The sequence below is a fragment of the Antennarius striatus genome, chromosome 23 (assembly GCF_040054535.1).
Source record: "Antennarius striatus isolate MH-2024 chromosome 23, ASM4005453v1, whole genome shotgun sequence".
Classification (NCBI taxonomy): Eukaryota; Metazoa; Chordata; class Actinopteri; order Lophiiformes; family Antennariidae; genus Antennarius; species Antennarius striatus.
The window spans coordinates 13,099,891-13,118,993 of record NC_090798.1 but is presented as its reverse complement, the minus strand read 5'-3'; the positions used below and the strand labels follow the sequence as shown (position 1 = coordinate 13,118,993).

Sequence of the window (19,103 nt, the reverse complement as noted above, 5' to 3'; positions counted from 1 at the left end):
TGTGTTTATTAACTCAATTTAATTCAATTAAGCAAACCTAAATACAAGTGGGGCATTACAATCTCCCAGCTGTGTGGTCTCTTTTATCAAACCTGTTCATTTCAATCCAAACCAATAACATATGTGATGTAATGGAAGTCCTGAAACTAACTTCTTGTTTCTCTTGTCCAGAAAATGGCATGTGTTCAGTATGTGGTGATCCTCACTACACCACCTTTGACAAACACACCCATCATTACATGGGGGCCTGTTCCTACACCCTGACCAAGCCTTGCAACGCCTCCATTGACTTGCCATACTTCACGGTAGACACCCAGAATGAACACAGAGGAAGCAATAAGAAGGTTTCCTACGTGAGAGCTGTGGTCATCAACGTGAGCGGAGTGACGGTCATCCTTGGCAAGGGACGCTCTGTGCAGGTAACAGTAACGTTTGAGGCTCCTGCAGCATCTGACAAAGGACTATGAGTGTTTATTAATCGGTCTCCTTCAAATGGGAACCAGTAGGGCACTGGTAGTCTCCCTACACTCAGGCAAACACAATCGGACCTAAATGATTTACAACCACAATTTTTATGATATACATAATATTTGTGTAATGTTTTTATTTTCAGTATGCATCAAAAATCTACTAGCCTGCCTAACCTCAGAAATTGCTTTTTTTTTTAAAGCCGCTCTGTTTCAGAATTTCAAGACAAACTTAGAATAAGAATAAAGAATTTAGAAATAAGAATTAAGAGTAAAGGAATTCGGGATAAATAAAAATATACATGCGCTTCCGCATTTAAAGCAGCAGTGATGCAGAAAGTTCCCCCTCTACTCTGTCCTTCAGGTCAATGGGACAGCCGTTGTCCCACCTGTCACCTCCATCAGTGGCATTAAGATCTACTTGAGTGGCAAGTTTGTTGTCCTGGAGACATCCTTTGGCCTGCTGGTGCGTTTCAATGGCGACCACCATGCTGATGTGTCCATGCCCACCTCCTACAACGGCCTGCTCTGTGGCATGTGTGGTAAGATCATCAGGATTACCAGATGCTAGTGTCCAATCCCAGGCTCTCAATGCTGTTATAGCCATACTGTCCAGTAGTTTCTCATCTCTCAAATAGCAGGTCTGAATGTTTTCTCATGTTGAGAAATCTTCCTATCGTGGGTCTCAATATTTGTTACCCCGACAGGAAATTTCAATGGAAATTCAAAGGATGACAACCTGAAACCAGACAACACACCTGCTGCTACAACCAATGAACTGGGAGACAGCTGGCATGTTCCTGACCCACGTCCTGAGTGAGTCATCTCACCAGTTATATACCACCTTTGATCAATCAGAGACTTCATTACTACTAGATTTATGTAATGGCAAAAAGAGCCCATCAAAATACTTCTTTCTTCGACAGCCACATAATAAATTAATAAGCAGTTGTACTGTTACGTGGACCTAAAGCTACTGTAGGTACACAAAGCGGGGCAGCATAACGACCATCATGGATCTCTTCCTGGGGCAGTAAAAGTACTCTGAATAGTGAAAAGATACCGTTGTGTACTGATGGTTGCAAAAAAACTTAACCAAACCCTGGATCTTGAATTTTAAAAAATCAAGATCCAGGGTTTGTTTTCAGTTTTTGAAGTTTTTGGAGGAGTAATATTCTCGATGAAAGTGTGGAGTTTTTCCATTTCAAAATCTTTCACCTTTTCTCCAGCTGTACCAATGGTGGAGGACAAGAGGACTGTAATAAGGAGGTGGAGGAGGAGGCCCAGAAGCCCACCAATTGTGGCATGATCACCGATCCTGAAGGTACCAAAAGACAGTCCATGCCTGCCACCTATACACCCGATACACTAGATGGATAATCAATTCACCACTGTCGCTGTTAGCTCTTTAAATCTCTTCACTGCTGAGTTGGGACAACATATTTATCACTGTTTACCACAAACCTCAAAGACCTGAGTATCAAAAATTGGTCCTCCTAGAAGAGCATCACGATGATGTCACGTGCTGTAAACTCTTCCTCTTTGACCTCAGGTATCTTTAAGTCCTGCCACGCTGTCGTTCCCCCTGAGCCGTACTTTGGAAACTGTGTCTACGACATGTGTGCCACTGGAGGTCAGACTGTGGCCCTTTGCCAGGCCATAGAGAGCTATGCTGACATGTGTGCTGCTGCAGGGGCCCCCGTCACATGGAGGAACTCTACCTTTTGTCGTAAGTCTGTTTTTTGTTTTTCAAGCCCATAGGACTCATTTAACACTTCATCTCGTTTGGATAGGGAATTATGACATTGGATAAAGTGGGTGTAGAAGATGAATGAACAACATCAAGTAGCAAAGCTCAGAAGAGACTGATCTTCATAACATCCCTTTTCTAATTATCCTCCATCCAGCTCTAAAGTGCCCCCCAGGGAGTCATTATGACCCCTGTGGGCCTGCCTGTCCCCAACCTAGCTGTAAGGACCCTGCAGGCCCTGGTGGCTCCTGTGACCGGCCCTGTGTGGAGGGATGCATCTGCAACAGTGGCCTGGTCCTCAGTGGGGACAAATGTGTCCCACTGTCAGAGTGTGGATGTTCTGACGATGAAGGGAGATACAGACCAGTAAGTGAGATCAGATGACACTCAAAGGAAACTATTTATCTTCAATGCACTGCAAGAGAATATGCATTTGTGTGTAGATGGGAGACACGTGGTTCACGGAGACAAACTGCTCAGAGCGCTGCAAGTGTCACGGCAACCACAACATCACTTGCGAGCCCTGGAAGTGCAGCCCCGCTCAGGAGTGTAAGGTTGTGGAGGGAGTATTGGGCTGCCACTCGAAAGGTAACCCAGCAACAAGGTGGACCAGTAGAAGTTCATCATACCTGACAGCAACGAATGATAATCAGGATCTCTTTCATCTAAAATCTAAACAGAAAAAAGAATTTACTCCTGTTGTGATCCAAGTTATTGATTTCATCATTGGTTTTAATAACTCATCACACACCTGGCCATTCCGTCTCCAGGTAAAGGAGTGTGTCATGTGGCTGGAGATCCTCACTACTACACGTTCGATGGTGTGATGCACACGTTTATGGGTACCTGCACTTACACACTAGTCCAGGTATGAGTTGGACTGAAGAGTTTTCTGAAAAACATTTGTGTCTCAACTTCACCAACACATCTGTTAGCTTTAGATCTGATCTAAATCTGGTGTGTGTAGGTGTGTGACACCGACAAGGTAACGGAATTCAAGATAGTGGCTAAAAACGAGGAACGTGGCCAACCTGACGCCTCGTATGTTCGCTCTGTCAAAGTTTACCTGCCTGGTGACAATGTGGTCGAACTGCAAAAAAGCCGCAGAGTTCTGGTGAGTAAAATTCATTTCTGTCAGACCGAGTACAGAAAACAGTAATGAGATGATGCAAACAGACTGATATCTGTTTCCTCTCTGTCCTTTGTAGTTAAAGGGAAGACGGGTGAGAACTCCAGTCTCTATTGGCTCAACAGGGTCCAAGGTGATATCCAGTGGAACCTACATTCAGTTGGAAACAAGCTTTGGCTTAAGGGTGATGTTTGACGGAGTTCATCACCTAGAGATCACTGTTCCTGGGGAGTATTACAACAAGGTAGGAAAAGTTTTCATCTCCTTGTCCTAACCCTTCACCAAATGGCCTATAACCAGCCAAAAACACTGAGCCCTAGTTAACATGTTTAGAAATTCATGGCAGACCATTCAGATTAGTAGTATTTGGTGGGTGTGATATGAATTTCACGAGTCAGAGTGTCACTTTTCATTCCTTTTGCTGGTGAATGTGAGACTTGAGCCTTGGTTAAACCCACCAACCCCCTCACTCATTTCACTGAGGGAAAGATATGTGATCCCTGGCCGTGGAGCCTCATCCTCTATCGTTATGTAATCTATGGAATGTCTTTACATGCCAACAGGATTGAATGATAATGAAACAGTCCAGGTTCACACGGTGAAAAAGTCCAGGTTCATAGAGTGAATTTGCCAGGGGACAGTGCTATAGCTTTTGAGGTGCAAAGAAAGTCTCCACACAGTTGCACTGACTTCCATCTATCCATCCATCCGTCCATCCATCCGTCCATCCATCCATACATCCATCCATTTTCTTGCAGACGACACGAGCGCAATGATTTGAATTGACAAAATAATTTGAGGCAGGAAAACCTTAAGCTTTCATAACATTTCCATCAATCTAAATGTATGACATCAAATCACGTTATGTATTTCAATCACAGAACAGTATTGATGTTCCTCATGTAGTGTCAGGGCAGAACAGACCACAACTCTCCGGTCCTCAGATCCCAGACAGATTCCAGAAACGACTAAGACGTCAGATTTCAGCAAATCACCAGGTTTATTGAACAGAGAGAAATGAAAGCTAAACTCTGCAGAGGGTTCATTAATGGCATCAGGTCTGACATAGAGAACGTCCAACCACAGAAGAACCAAGAGTCTAAACTACCCCCAAACTTCTAGTGTTCCTGGGAGGTCCTTTCACCTCGATCTGTCCTACAGACAGTAGGATCCTGACATGTTCTGACTATCATTGGATGGTTTCTGCTGTCTAGTCTGAACACATTCTAGGCTGACATTTATCACCCAGACTTGAGGGCACGAGGAACAATAAATCTGTGTTAATCACATATGAGAACATGTAGAACTATAAGTTTAGGTAATCTAACATCCATTAAACTAGCTTAACAGTGAATTAATCTTTAATGTCTAATTGAGCAAACGTCACAAGAGTTTGACGAGGATGATAATATGATTATGTCTTAATGTTTATAGATTAATTATAGTTGAGTAAATATCTTACAGCATGAAACACTGTAATAAATGGCTGCACCTCTTTCCTATCCAGCTATGCGGTATGTGTGGAAACTACAACCACAACGCTTCTGATGACAACTTAATGCCCGATAAAACACCAGCCAAGGATGTGATAGAACTGGGCAATAGCTGGAAATCTGATGGCGACAGTGATCCTGGGTCAGTGGTTTCAACCTGTTACTCGTGTTAAATGTATATGGATATCCATGTCATGAAACTATGTATTGATAAATCTTTTTCTATTCTATTTCTAATCTATGTTTTAATGCATTCTATCAGAATTATATCTATACTTGTACATAGCCTCTCTTTCAAAACACACTGATATAACCGGACTATGAATTTCAGATTAGTATTTTGATAGACCAGCCTTCACGTTGGAGTTACAATAAATGAAAAGACACACATTAAACTATCATAGTAAGGAGGAAAGTCTTTCAAATGGTCGTCTGAATAACAAGAGGTCATTCATGTGGAAACCGAATGTCCAAGAGCCTGATTCAAACGTTCACCCCAACATTCTCTCCTCCAGCTGTAAACCGGACGACCGTCCAGACATTCACCCCAACTGTACAAGGGAAGAGGAGGAGCTTTACGGCGCCCAGTGTGCTGAAGTCATTCTCTCTGATCGCTTCAAGCCATGCCACTCTATGGTGCCCCCGGAGGCTTTCCTGGGCAATTGCATTTATGACATGTGTGAGTACGACGGCATGCAGGCGACACTCTGTGACAACATAGAGGGGTACGCACAGGCCTGCCAGAGTGCCGGCATCACCATCAACTGGAGGAACGTCACCTTCTGCCGTAAGTCACAGGAACATACAATTTCCTCCGGGATTAATAAAGTATCTATCTATCTATCGATCTAACACTGACCAACAACTGACGTCAGGAATGTAGTTGTCGTCTTCACCCACCGTAAATACCTCCTGTTTTCTCTGCAGCCCTGCCTTGCCCTCCTAACAGCCACTACTCAGACTGCACCCCCCCGTGCCCCCCGACCTGCTCTGACCTCTTCCCCATCTTCTGCCCCCTCCCTCCAACCACGTGTGTGGAGGGCTGTCAGTGTGATGGGGGTTACGTGCTCAGTGACGACAAGTGTGTTCGCTTGAATCAGTGTGGCTGTCTGGACCCAGATGGAGAGTATCATGACGTAAGTCAAGCTGAGCTCATCTGGTCCCAGTGTGGGACCTAACAGCATCAAGGATGAAAGTCAATGCTCAATACATAAATCAATCGATTAATCAACTTTTATTTATATAGCGCTTAGCTCATTTAAGAATAGACTAAAAACCCTCCTCTTTGATAAAAACAACACAGATTAGATGCCTCGGGGGGTGGGTGTCACCCCACGGCGAAATGACGCTTTTTCAGTGACATAACAGAATTAAGTGTAACTGCACATCTGCTGCAGTAGGTGGCAGTGGCGCTTTCACTTCTGCATGTATTGCACCATTTACTAATTAGTAGAGCATGTGCTGAGGGTATTCACTCCTCTGCTATGGTGTAGGGTTTTTTTCACCAAGGACTTTCAGGGACCAAATTTTTGAGTGGCATTTTATTGTAAACCGGCAAATTCCTGAAAAGAATGACTTAATTCGTAAATAATTGCATGTAAGGAAGACTAAAATTGTGTGCATGTCTGTGTGTGTGTTCGTGTGTGTGTGTGTGTGTGTGTGTGTGTGTGTGTGTGTGTGTGTGTGTGTATGTAGTTGGGAGAATCGTGGCTGACAGATAAGTGCCTTGACTCGTGTACCTGTAAAGAGGGAGGCCTGATCACATGTACCGACCACAGTTGTGACTCCAACTCGGTGTGCACCCTGGACAAATATGGAGACCTCTACTGCAAACCCACCAGTGAGTCCACCCTCCCCCCCCAAAAAAAAACAAACCTTATCTGTAATATAATCTGTAAATACACATAAAGTGAGCTAATACAGAGGAGCTTAAGTTTTTGCTCTCTTATTGTCTCTAGAGTTCAGCAAGTGCATCATCTCTGGAGACCCTCATTACAGAACATTTGATGGCTTCAACCACCACTTCCAGGGCCCCTACACCTATGTCCTGGCTCAGACCCACAACGTACAGAACACCACCCCATCCTTGTTAGTGAGGGGGAAAAACCTCAGACGTGGAGGCAACATGAGGGTGTCACTCCTGGACCAGATGTTCATTGAAGTTTACGATGTCGATGTTCGCTTTTTGCAGAAGAAGACCGTCCTGGTCAGTTTGTTTAATGAAAACATGTGTTTTTTTGTTCCTGTTGTACGAAGTGGAAGGTGTAAAAACATTTTCTGTCACACAGGTGAACGGGGAGCTTGTCACACCTCCTCTCAGTCCAGTTGATGGTGTAACCATCACAAGGAATTCCAGGCAGGTTCAGCTCACCACTGATTTTGGATTAACTGTACGCTTTGATGGCAACAGTCTTGGCGGTAAGAGAAGAACCTTCAGTCCTCACCCTCTGATCATTAAGCTTCTCTATGAAGCCTTTGATTTCTCATATCTGTCTTTCTGGTTGTGTATTAGAGATAATCCTGCCCGGCACCTACTGGAACTCTGTCAGAGGGTTGTGTGGAAATTATGATGACATCACCAGGAATGAGTACATGAAGCCAAATGGGATGGTGGTCAGGGATCTAGATGAATTTGGAGACAGCTGGAGGGTCAGCAACCGACAGATGGATGGACCAGAGATCTTACAGCTTCCCCCCACCATCCACAGGTAGGACTGTGAGCCAGGATAACTAATGTCAGGAGGTATTAACCACTGTCAGGAGATATAACTACTGTCAGGAGGTATAACTACTGTCAGGAGAGGAGACATAACCACTGTCAGGAGATATAACCACTGTCAGGAGATATAACTACTGTCAGGAGGTATAACTACTGTCAGGAGACATAACCACTGTCTGGAGACATAACCAGTCAGGAGATATAACTACTGTCAGGAGGTATTAACCACTGTCAGAAGACATAACTACTGTCAGGAGACATAACTACTGTCAGGAGATATAACTACTGTCAGGAGACATAACCACTGTCAGGAGATATAACTACTGTCAGGAGACATAACCACTGTCTGGAGACATAACCAGTCAGGAGATATAACTACTGTCAGGAGGTATTAACCACTGTCAGGACACATAACTACTGTCAGGAGATATAACTACTGTCAAGAGATATAACCACTGTCAAAAATGCACGTTGACTTTTGAATGTCCACTATTAGTTTACATTCAAACTTTTGACCCTTTTCATCCATATTCAGGAGTAGTTTGTGGTCATCCATCATGGACCCAACTCAAACGGTCAAACTAGATGGTGGTTGAATTGGAAAACTTATAGATGCTCAGCAATTTTAAACATTATCTCACCTAACTTTCATCTTCCAATGGCATGTGATTGATGTAGAAACGTTTGATGTGGAGAAATGCCCACTAGTGTGCCCACTCAGTGCTCGGAGTTTTACTTCCAATGAGGTTCTTATTTTTTCACCCATGGGAAACGGTAATGGTGCACCTTGTTGAACTGGACGTGAGTCAGGGAAGTTCAACAGAAGGTATTCATTTTCCAGACTCAGTGAGAGTTACTCAATTTTAACCTGCTGGGACTGAAATGAACTACTGATACAAAAGTTGTCGTAATGTCTGCAAATAGTGTCCAGTTGTTTTGAACGGCACTCAGTGGCCAGGATTGTAACTTTTGGACGAGCTCATGAAGTTAAAAGTTAAGATCTAGTCAATAAAATTTTGTTATATCTTTTTAAAAGTGTTTTACATTTCTAAATATTCTAAATATTAACATCTGGATGTTGTCACAGCATCAAAGTGAATCTAATGAGCACTCATCTAACCAATCCTTGCTGCCGTCTGTCTTCAGGCGAGAGCTGGAGACGGATCCAGACTCAGGGTTTGACGTTAAAGACTGCTCTGCAGCCCAGCTCAATGACTTCAACAGCGACTTTCAGTGTGGGGCGCTGTCTGACCCCTCTGGGCCGTTTGCAGCCTGTCATGCCACCCTGCCCCCGAAGACATACCAGGAGTGAGTTTCAATGTCTCAAAAATCCACAAGCTGGATCATGTTAACTTTGTTTGAGTATGTGTAGAATATGTTGATCTCGTTGTTCTTCGTAAAACTCACTTAATTTTATAGCTGCCAGCGCATTTCCTTTTAATGCAATTACTACCTTATATAGTAATTGCATTCACAGAACAAACGGATACAGGTAAAACTTGGCTTACGTCATTCAAAATATGTTGTCTTCATACATTGGTAACAAGCAGCAGGAACTGAGTGTGTGTTGCTGTGCAGGGACTGTGTGTTCGACCTTTGTGCTGAACGGGGCAGCGCTGAGCTTCGCTGTGCCAGCTATGAAGCCTACGCCACCGCCTGTCAGGAGGCTGGAGTCACACTGGGACTATGGAGACAGCAACTGGGCTGCGGTGAGACGCTGAGCACAAACACAACCCCTTGCTGCATTCACACCACGTAGGAAGAGCTGTGAAGCAGGAGAGTCTGGTGACGTGCCCCACATGGACCTCTCGTGAATCTGTAACGTTGGGTTGTGATTGTCTCCTAGGCCTCACCTGTGAGGCCAACAGCATCTACACCACCTGTATGACGCCTTGCCCTGCTTCCTGCGCCAACCTGGCGGCGCCCTCCGAGTGCGACGTGACGACCTGCGTGGAAGGCTGTCAGTGTGCTGCAGGCTTCGTGATGAGCGAGGGCAGCTGTGTGCCGTACCCACAGTGTGGCTGCACCTTCCTCAACAGATACTACCAGGTAAGGGGGGGTCCAGAGGTCAAGTCCGTCTGTCTCACCGGTCAGCCCTCTTCATCCTCCTCATCCTCTTCACCCCACAGCTGAAGGAGAAATTTGTGACTGAGGACTGCTCCCAGTCCTGTGAATGCACCACCACCGGCGCCGTGTGCCAACCCAAGGCCTGCCCGGACAGCCACGTCTGCACCATCTACGAACTGAAACGCGACTGCTACAGAGGTGCCAGCTATCCACACACACACACACACACACATACACACACACACACACACACACACACACACACTCACACACACACTAGGAAAAACAACACTCTACCGTACTAAAGAAGAGGTGTGTTGTTGGGGTTTAGACAACGCTGAAGGGTACAGAACACTAAAGGATCCATCTATTGATACATAACATCCCGCTACACCCCTGAATTCAAAATTTTACCCTGACCTACTGTCATACGTCAAAGATCAAAGCTAGTGCTCTGACCTACTGTCACTGATCAAAGCACTAGCTTTGATCTATGGTCTTACTCACACTGGCCTTCTCCCTTGTCTTTCTAATGTGGTTCCTGAGTGTACAAAAGTTGAAATTTGACCTTGACCTAGTTTTCTCATGGAAGGTCAAGGTCATCATCTCATTTTCATCCCCTTTGCTGCCTGAGTCATGTGCTTTTTGTTTCATCTTTTTATTTGCAACGGTTGTGAAGATGTTTGGTGGATAAATGAACGGACGGACGAACACTGACAACTACATCACCGCTTTGAAGCGGATATAATTCTAGTAATGGAGTAAACACGATCTGATCAGAGACACATTCACTGAGACTTTATTTGCACTCATCTTATGCGACTTCTCTTTCGGCGTCACTGGGACTGTTGTGGGACATGTGGTGATTGTTCTGAGGGAGGAGCCACTCTGAGGTGTAACAAAGCCTTGATGTTGTTGTTCTGTTATTTGCAGTGAGTCCCTGCCTCAGCTACCCCTGTCAGAATGGAGGGGAGTGTCAGGATGCGACAAACAACACCTACAGCTGTCGCTGCATGGAGGGCTTTGAAGGCATAAATTGTGAGGTGGAGATAACGGAGGAGGAAGGCCTCGGTAAGACCGGCTCACACTCCTGTGTCAGACGGGTCAGAGAATAGAACCTCTGGCATATCAGCAAAACACACTCAACCCAAAGACGGCTCTGTTTTTATCTCTGGCTTCAGGTCGAACATTTGTGTTCATTTGAAATCAATTATTGTTACAGACCCCAAGTGGATCATCGTGATCGCCGTCTTGGCCTCAGTGTCCGTCGTCGCCATCATCCTGACAGTTTGTATATGCATTTACAAAAAACTCATGTGAGTCTCAGCTGGGTGTGTCAAACATCCAAACGTGTGTGTCGAAGAATGTCTTTGTGTGTGTGTCGGTCACTGTTTAACCTTGTGTTCTTGTGGTTCTTTCCTTGAACAGGAAAAACAAAAGCAGAGGGGGAAACCTCGGCATGAATTCAACAGGTAAGCTTTACTGTCATGAGCAGAGGACTAGTTATCTATCTAGATAGTGGTACCTTCCCTGGGTCTTCATTAGTCCATACAATCATGATAACCCACCAACCAGCAAACACCACCATCAGTACATCTGAGCGTTCAGCTGATTTCCTGTATCTGACGTTAAAAGTTTGTGCAGCACTGACTGATCGTATTTGTCTTTCAGGTGTCCTGTATGAGGACATTAACGATGAGGGAACCAACAAAGTGACCTCGATGTAAAATTGTTCTTTTGATTCTTTTGATTGCCCTATTAAGCAAAAATAAAACTGTCAGAAATGAACCATTTGATGTGTTAAATGTGTTTAATTCTCAGGTACTTCTGTGTATTTGTGTCGTTGGAATGGAATCCAATTAAGAAAGTTAAATGTGTTTGTCTGTGTCGACATCAACACACCCTAAACACCATTAAACACACACACAAAGAACCCCTCTGACGTTCATGTTCCCCAGAGGATGATCCCATCAACATCACTAATCAGCAGACATAGCCTCCTTTAAGCTGTGGGTGTTGAATGTGTTTCCTGCGTTGCGTCAGATATAATCGTACGTACGTTTTCTGTGTCACAGCATCATTTAATAACTACCACGAATAAATAAAATGTGATAAATGGATTAACGTTCCCAAAAACAATCCAGTGTTACTGAAGCGTGAACTCGTCTTCAGGGCTTCAGGCGTTGCATGTTTATTCAAACTAACATCAGTCAGAAATTAAACTGTAAAGAGTGCAAGAATGCAGCTGAATTGACTGGACCACAGATGGAATGTTAGGAAGCAAAGAGAAAAAATATTTAAATCCTGACTGTACAGAAAAAAATCCTATACCACCCTGCATTATCAATAAATAAGTATAGTAAACCTTAATTCTATGGCACCTTTCCCTTGAAGAATGTGTCTGATGTGTGATGGAGGCACATCAGCAAAATCACCACGACAGTAAAAACAACAACCGAAATGGAACGAAGCCTTGAAGGACGTACCAGAAGGAAAACGACAGCGAAATGATAAACCAGTGAAGCGGCTGTGGTTCCCTGAGCTCTCTCACCGCCTCCACCCCGCAGAGTCACACCGTCCATCTGTTCGTTGCTCCCGGCAACACATCCAGCATCTGGAGGAGGAGGAGGAGGAGGAGGCGGTAGCTGCTCATGTCTGTTAAACCTTCCTCCTCTTCATCTGTGAGGAGAAACACAAGAATTTGATGAAGATTACCAGACCTGTAAGAAATCGGTTGGTTCTTCCCTCTACAAACGAACACTATCCTACCATTTTACTCTAATCTATAGTTTATGAATAAATTATAAATTCAACGTCTGACATGCATGAAAAAATTACATCTCAATATTTCCTTAAGAGTTTTTTAATAAAAGTGATTTTAGATCCCTCAAAATGTGTTCAAAATGCTATCAGCCAAAGTTAGCTATCAGGTAACTCAGTCCACTGGCCTTGAGCTAAGGACCAGAGGGTGGCTGTTTCTAGACCCAAAGAGACCATTAAAATCTGAGCTTGAATAATAATAATATATTATTATTATTATTAATAATAATAATAATAATAACCAGATTATTAATAATCTGGTAATTAATTATAATAATTACTTATTATTAATCTAAATAATAATAATCATGATATTAATATAATAATTATCATGATACTTATAATAATAATATAAAATAATAATAATCATGATAGTAATAATAATTGTGAGAAAAAAATAATTTTTCCCAAAGACGGATCAACAGAGGATGTTTCTTCTTGGAGCACACTGTAGTTACGTTTCAAACAAGCCCTGCTGGACCAGTGGAGCCAGCACCACACCAGTGCACTGGTCAATAGCTGTTCTGGTCATGCTAACCATGATGACACGGGTCTGATTTTACTAACATGCGTGGAGCGTGTGGGGGTCTTACAGTGGTTTTCTTACCTGCCATGTGACTCCTGCACTGGTTCCAGAACTAACACCTTACAATCTCGTTTGGCTATCTTGTCCAGTGAAACTGTGGTGTAGGTGGGGGGCGGGTAGGGCATTCTCCCCATTGGAGACCTAACAGGAGGGGTGGAGCCCCGACACTCCACGGTGCTGCCTGACCTGGAGCCAGACATGTTCATGGTGATCGATTGGGTAGATATCTGAGAGCGGATGTCAGCGATGTCAACAGGAAGTACAACGTCACAGACAGATGGCGACGTCTCTGTACCTGACGTGGTGGGGAGTGGACGGGGGCTGATGGGAGAAGCTCTGAGATCGACCCAGGCTGTGACCCTCCTGCAGTTCTGTGTGTCTGGGGGCAAATGATGCTGATGCTGACGAAGGGTTGGTCAGTGGTGAGGAGGCCTCCAGCAGAGGAGTAGACCCCGGGACTCTGAACTGTAGCTTTAGCTTCATGTGCTGGCTCAGCTGCAGCATTAGCATGGAGGAGATGGAGCAGATGGAGAAGTGTTACAGCATGCAGCACTGGAATGGTGAACAACAAAAGGACATGTGTCGTACCCTTAAAATCACCAAAATCATTTAATCCATCCAGCCTTTAGTAAAACATTTTTATCATCCGATAGACACGCAGACTTTACCTGTGTATTATTAATAATATATGTCATGTAAACAATGATAAAGAATGAAAATAAACACAAAAGTCACTGATAGGACCAAAGCAGGAGACCCAAGGTCCAATCAGACAGCAGCATCAGTCAGGATACCTCAAAGAGTCCAGTCCTGAGGATCTGGAAGGCCACGACCACCGACAGGGTGGAGCCTCTCCTGCACTGGCCCAGGTAGCTGAGAGGAGACTGGCACACCACTGGTCCCAGCAGGGGGTCCTGTCCTCGTTCCTGAGCTGATGAGCAGAGATGGGCCGTGGAAGCAGCACATGTAGAGGACAATGAAAGTGAAAACAGAAAAGTCTATCTGTCGGACCATGGTGTAGATCTCCTGCCTTCTCTTCTTAACACTAATGCTGTACAAAAAACCAGGTCTTGAAATAATGGACTGTCATTTCTCTGTACTGAGATGGTTCTGGACATAAACTCTTCTTCCTCAACCTGGAGGAAGAAGGCAGAGAGTGAAATAGTGAGACGATTCTTCTGCTCCTCACCTTCTGGATTCCACACCAGACGGACAGACAGAAAGTCCTGCAGGCGGTTCCTCAGGGTGTATTTGACCCAGACCTGCTCCAGAGGCCTGACAGCGGCGGCACAGGAAGCTGTCATCACCAGCTGGGGGCGGGCCAAGCGGATGCTGGGCAACGAGTAAACACTGAAAACGTATCTTTAGAGGAAGCAAACAAGTATTTTAATTTCCTTCATGACCATTTGAACAGTGGTTCAGGCCTACAGGTACCTGGTAGAAGGTTCGGCTGGAGAACACCACTGCACCACGGCCACCAATGGGACGTCCAGACCCTGAACACACAATAAAAGCATGGATAAAAAAGCACGCTGGCAAAAGTTTCAGAATAAAAAAGTTTGTCAAGAAGTGTTTTCTGTAAACTCAGACACTGAAGAGTATTCTCACCTCACTGGATTCCTCCTCTGACTTGTCTTGTAGCTGCAGCTGAAACATGAAGTTCTGTTCCTCCAACGCGCTGAGGATGCTGGGTAAACGTGTCGACTGACTGTTCATCCTACAGAAAGAAGCCACGGTGACCTCAGCTGATTGGTGGCTGCAGGGGAAAAGGGAAAAAAGAGGAAAGATGGCTTAAAGAACACAACGAGCAGCAAGAAGCTAATCCCCCTTCAGCACCACCAACAGGAAAATATTTTTCCTCTGCAGTTCAGGGGGGCTTTCAGTGTTTATAAAAGAATTAGGTTGAAGTTATTGATATGAAACACTAGTGAGATAGCCCTTAACTCTTTTTATACCTCACAGATTCACGTTTGTGTGTTCCGTGTGTACGTGTGTGTGTTTTTTTGTTGATGGGAAAACAGGAAGCACTGGGTTTCCAGGGAAGCATCCAAAACCGTCTGACAACAACAAATGTCACTTCAACCACATCCTGTCTTTCAGGTTTTATACAATCGAGTTCTTCACTGCCAAAAACCAACCTGTCTCCTGGACATGTGTAACTATTTATAAGTGTATTTCAGGTTTGACAAACCCATACATTATTTTGCCCCCACAACACAAAGCTCTATTCTTAGGGTCCACTAGTGTCTGATGTCTGGTGATGAAGATGGAAGCAAAGGACGAGAGTCTACAGGCTCTGAGCCATCACCCCACAGTAACGCACACACACTCACCAGACGTTGTCCACAATGAGAACGGATCCATCGGGCATCATCGGGAGGTAGGAAGAGTTATAGTTGGGAATGATCTTCAGGTCTCTGACACACACCTCCTCCTGACAGCTGCAGTTCCTCACTGAGACGAGGGTCACAGCAAAACACGTTCAGGACACGTGTGTGTGTGTGTGTGTGTGTGTGTGTGTCTGTGTCTGTGTGTGTGTGTGTGTGTGTGTGTCTGTGTGTGTGTGTGTGTGTGTGTAACCTTTGAGAACAGTCAAGTGTTTTCCACAGACGGTCATCTGCCGGCACTGGACCTTTAGTGGTGGAAGGACGTTCAGGACGGTGCTGACTGGGAAGGGAAACCAGGACAGGTAAGAACTACACAGGTAGGGACTGGGCAGGTAGACTATTACTCCATGAGAGGAAGAAAAAATGTACTTTCATAATCTCGCACCGGAGGGATTATTCTTTAGTTACCTTCTGATACACCTCAGTAGATGGATATACTGTATGTGCATCCACAAAATATTATTATTATTATTATTATTATTATAATCCGTTCTATGACCTTGTGCAGGTTTACCTCGTCTTACGTTGTGAATTGGTTTCACAAGACGTGACGCAACTCAGAAAACGACCCCAGTTGGATGAAATCGTCTCCAGGCTAAACTGTAGATAAACATTCCCAGTTCTGTGCAAATATTATTAAAATGCATTTATGAATAAATGCATTTTAATAATATTTGGCTAATATGACTCTATAAGACACTTACAAACAATTAAATTTTATTTTTTAACTTGGTACAGAAAAAAATCGTCTGTCTCGTCTTCAGCTGCTTCTTCCTCATTGTGGGTCACGGGGGTTGCTACGGGCTGATATTACAGTATATTGTTTTATTCTGCTTTAATGTACAGTAACATTATGTGTGCTTTTAACCGTTTTCTTCAGATTTTATGATTCCAATATTTATGGCAGACAGACATTAAGTGTAGTAAAATGATGAAAACTTGATTTTTATTTTTTTGAAAACTGACTTATAATCAAAAATGACATAACTCCAAACAACGTAAGCAGAAATACTTTTTTTTTCCTTTTGTGTCCTTGTATTTTTTTGTGCAGTAACCCAGAATTCACTATTCCTGAACACTGGTGAGGTCAAACACGTGACTCGAGTGGTGCAGAGTCAGTACCCTGGGCCTTGAAGGAGCTCAGGTCCCGTCCGAAGTGTCCTGGACTCCTGAGCTGCAGCAGATCCAGGAAACCGTGGTCCTCCTCCTCCACCTGCCTCCACACAGTCACAATGACCTGTGATGCAGAGACGGAGACACACACACAGACACAGATCTCAGCCTGGGTTCACACTGTGGCCATACAACTGTTTGTGTTCTTCATGCTGTTTGTCTGACCTTAGCTTTCAGTGTGTTGGCTGGTAATTTATCCAGAGACACAGTGAGACAAAAAACAACCTGGTTGTCCAACATCAGAGCCGACTGCAGGAGGACAAGCAGAAGACAGCGTGTCAGACATTAAAAAGAGGGGACATGCAGACGGGATGAAGAGCGTCACCCCCAGAGAACAAACAGAGGAAACTACCAATGACAACAGTCTGAACTTATTCCCTCCAATGTCTTTGCTTTAAAAGTCATCGTTTGTGCCTTTAATACAGAAGATATGAGCTGTTAAAGCACATGATCCAACCTCAAGGCCCGGGGGCCAAATGTGGCCCGCCACATCATTCTGTGTGGCCCTAGAGAGCATAAAAGATCTGAGTGTCTAAAAATAAATAGGTCAAAACCTCTGACCAGAAACCACATTTCAACTTTGACAAAAAAAAACAAAGTTAATGTCCTAACTTGTTTCTGATGTTTTTTGTCTTTATTGATTGATAGTTTGATCCTTGATTGATGGAGTTCTGTGGGTTTAATAACCTGACAAATTAAAAGGATTTATGTTAGAACTGTAATGTTTGTAACTTGAATAAGTAATAAATAAGTTAACATTAAGGATCACAGAAATGTCAGGTTTGGCCCCAACAAACAACAAACCGATAACACAGTTAATACCGTGAAGTGTTAATGTTTTAAGAGCAGAATGTGTTTCTAGGTTGTTGCGGTGAGAACAGTAAAAATATTAGTAAAGACTGAAACTTAAACATTAATAATATCCTGTTTTTTGTTTAGTTCTATGAGCAAATCAACGCTTCTAATGGTGTTTATTCTAACTGGATTAGTCCTGGGGTTCTGTAGTTCAGGGTTACACAATGATGATGATGATGATGATGATGATGACCCTGAGGATGGGGGGCCACCTTCATGATGAGCACCTGCCCCACCAGGGGCCCCTTACCTCCACCGGGCCCTCGGCTCCCCGTCCCGGGCTGTGAGTCAGCACCGGGGGGCAGTCTCTGAAGGCGTGTCCGCGGGGTGTCCCCCCGGGGGTGTCGGTGCTTCCGGTCTCCTCCTCCTCCTCCCGGCTCCAGCTGTGATGAAGATCTCCCTCCTCCTCCTCCTCCTCCTCCTCGGGTGTTTTCCGGAGACTCTCGGCGGGGCAGACACTCGCCTGCGCCCGCAGGTGTTTCCAGGCCGGAGCTGCCGGCGGCTCCTCCGGGGCCGCTGCGCTCCGGGACCGGAGGACGAACAGGAAGTGGACGGTCTCCCCCAGATAGAAGCGCTCCCGCCGGGGGAGACTCGCGTACTCCGCCGGGTCCGACAAACTCGACAAGGGAGCGGAAGGAAAGTACATGAAATACTCGCACCGCGCTTCCATCACCGGAAACGGAAACGGAGCCGGTCCCGGGACCTTCCGTCATGACACCGGGGCCGGTGGGTGTCGGTGGACCCGCTACCGGATGGACGCAGGCGGGTTCCGTCACTCTGAGGCTGACATATGTTTGATGCCTCCCGCGACTTCCGCCCTCCTGCCAAACAAACAGCAGGGCGGCTAATCGATGTGGGCGAATCAACGGTCAGCAGACAGCATCAATCAATCAGCACTAATCGATCACCAGAGCGCCTGCTCCATCGAACGGGGACAAAACTCACAGAAATGACATTAAATGTGAACATAGTCGAACATTTGTTTAATAATAGTGATGACGTCACTACTAGCAAAACAGTATTAAATAGAATTTTTAAATGGAATAGAAATAGATATTGTAAATAAAAATAGATATAAAAAATAAAAAGAAATAAATAGAATTTTTAAATTTCCCAGTTTGGGATAAATAAAGAATATCTAGAAAACCAGTTGTATGAGCTGAAAGGGATTGTTAGAAAATATCTGGTACAAGTCTTTAAATCTCTCAAAAAAGGGACAAAACATGAAGACAATCATTCATTCATTTTCAGAAATGCTCCTTTCTCTTTTGGAGGTCACTGGGGTTTACAGGCATGAGGCACATGGTGCCAGCGCATCGCAGAGCCACACAAAAGATGAACAACCACACACACACTCACACCTGCAGCCAATTTGGTCTGATCAGTTCACCTATGCTACATGTTTTTGGATGTGGGAGAACCCAGAGAGAACCCACGCAGACACGGGGAGAACATACAAACTATTTACACTCATTTTGTGGAATGTCTTAACTCTTTTTTCAATTTATTTCAATTCATTCCTTCAAGAATACATTCATGACTTGTATTTGCATTTGTGACATGGTCAGAACATGTAATTGTTCCAAAAAATGTAGGATATGTCTCATTGTAAATACCAACCTGTAATGCTCAATCAAAAAATATAAATAAAATAAGA

General features: G+C 44.4%; 2 protein-coding genes across 5 annotated transcripts in view; one reads left to right on the top strand and one right to left on the bottom strand.

Moving 5' to 3' along the window:
- The window catches only part of zanl (zonadhesin, like), an 89,302-nt gene extending 77,921 nt beyond the window's left edge, over positions 1 to 11,381 (top strand). Inside the window, 25 exon segments of the mRNA XM_068308852.1 lie at positions 170 to 419; positions 832 to 1,009; positions 1,175 to 1,283; positions 1,697 to 1,791; positions 2,020 to 2,196; positions 2,375 to 2,583; positions 2,661 to 2,805; positions 2,988 to 3,085; positions 3,185 to 3,331; positions 3,426 to 3,590; positions 4,854 to 4,981; positions 5,355 to 5,626; positions 5,767 to 5,975; positions 6,535 to 6,679; positions 6,798 to 7,045; positions 7,128 to 7,257; positions 7,352 to 7,547; positions 8,705 to 8,866; positions 9,137 to 9,267; positions 9,405 to 9,607; positions 9,688 to 9,823; positions 10,559 to 10,696; positions 10,848 to 10,941; positions 11,054 to 11,097; positions 11,297 to 11,381. Coding sequence (XP_068164953.1) covers positions 170 to 419; positions 832 to 1,009; positions 1,175 to 1,283; positions 1,697 to 1,791; positions 2,020 to 2,196; positions 2,375 to 2,583; positions 2,661 to 2,805; positions 2,988 to 3,085; positions 3,185 to 3,331; positions 3,426 to 3,590; positions 4,854 to 4,981; positions 5,355 to 5,626; positions 5,767 to 5,975; positions 6,535 to 6,679; positions 6,798 to 7,045; positions 7,128 to 7,257; positions 7,352 to 7,547; positions 8,705 to 8,866; positions 9,137 to 9,267; positions 9,405 to 9,607; positions 9,688 to 9,823; positions 10,559 to 10,696; positions 10,848 to 10,941; positions 11,054 to 11,097; positions 11,297 to 11,352 — 3,865 coding nt within the window. The 3' untranslated portion in view covers positions 11,353 to 11,381.
- The window catches only part of trappc14 (trafficking protein particle complex subunit 14), a 97,794-nt gene extending 79,467 nt beyond the window's left edge, over positions 1 to 18,327 (bottom strand). Inside the window, exons 1-12 of one of the 4 annotated variants that reach the window (XR_011034469.1) lie at positions 17,697 to 18,314; positions 16,757 to 16,840; positions 16,541 to 16,655; positions 15,612 to 15,698; positions 15,365 to 15,485; positions 14,640 to 14,787; positions 14,466 to 14,527; positions 14,221 to 14,393; positions 13,826 to 13,962; positions 13,327 to 13,526; positions 13,053 to 13,217; positions 12,112 to 12,304 (exon numbers count right to left, since the gene is read on the bottom strand). Coding sequence is in view for 3 of the 4 variants with exons in the window: in XM_068308459.1 (XP_068164560.1) it covers positions 12,301 to 12,304; positions 13,053 to 13,217; positions 13,327 to 13,526; positions 13,826 to 13,962; positions 14,221 to 14,393; positions 14,466 to 14,527; positions 14,640 to 14,787; positions 15,365 to 15,485; positions 15,612 to 15,698; positions 16,541 to 16,655; positions 16,757 to 16,840; positions 17,697 to 18,116 (1,716 nt within the window). In the remaining variant the exon portion in view is untranslated. Of the gene's footprint in view, positions 1 to 11,417; positions 12,305 to 13,052; positions 13,259 to 13,326; positions 13,527 to 13,825; positions 13,963 to 14,220; positions 14,394 to 14,465; positions 14,528 to 14,639; positions 14,788 to 15,364; positions 15,486 to 15,611; positions 15,699 to 16,540; positions 16,656 to 16,756; positions 16,841 to 17,696 lie in introns of those variants that run through there. The other 3 variants (XM_068308460.1, XM_068308459.1, XM_068308461.1) reach the window with 3 other exon arrangements.
- Between the last annotated feature and the right edge of the window lie 776 nt (positions 18,328 to 19,103).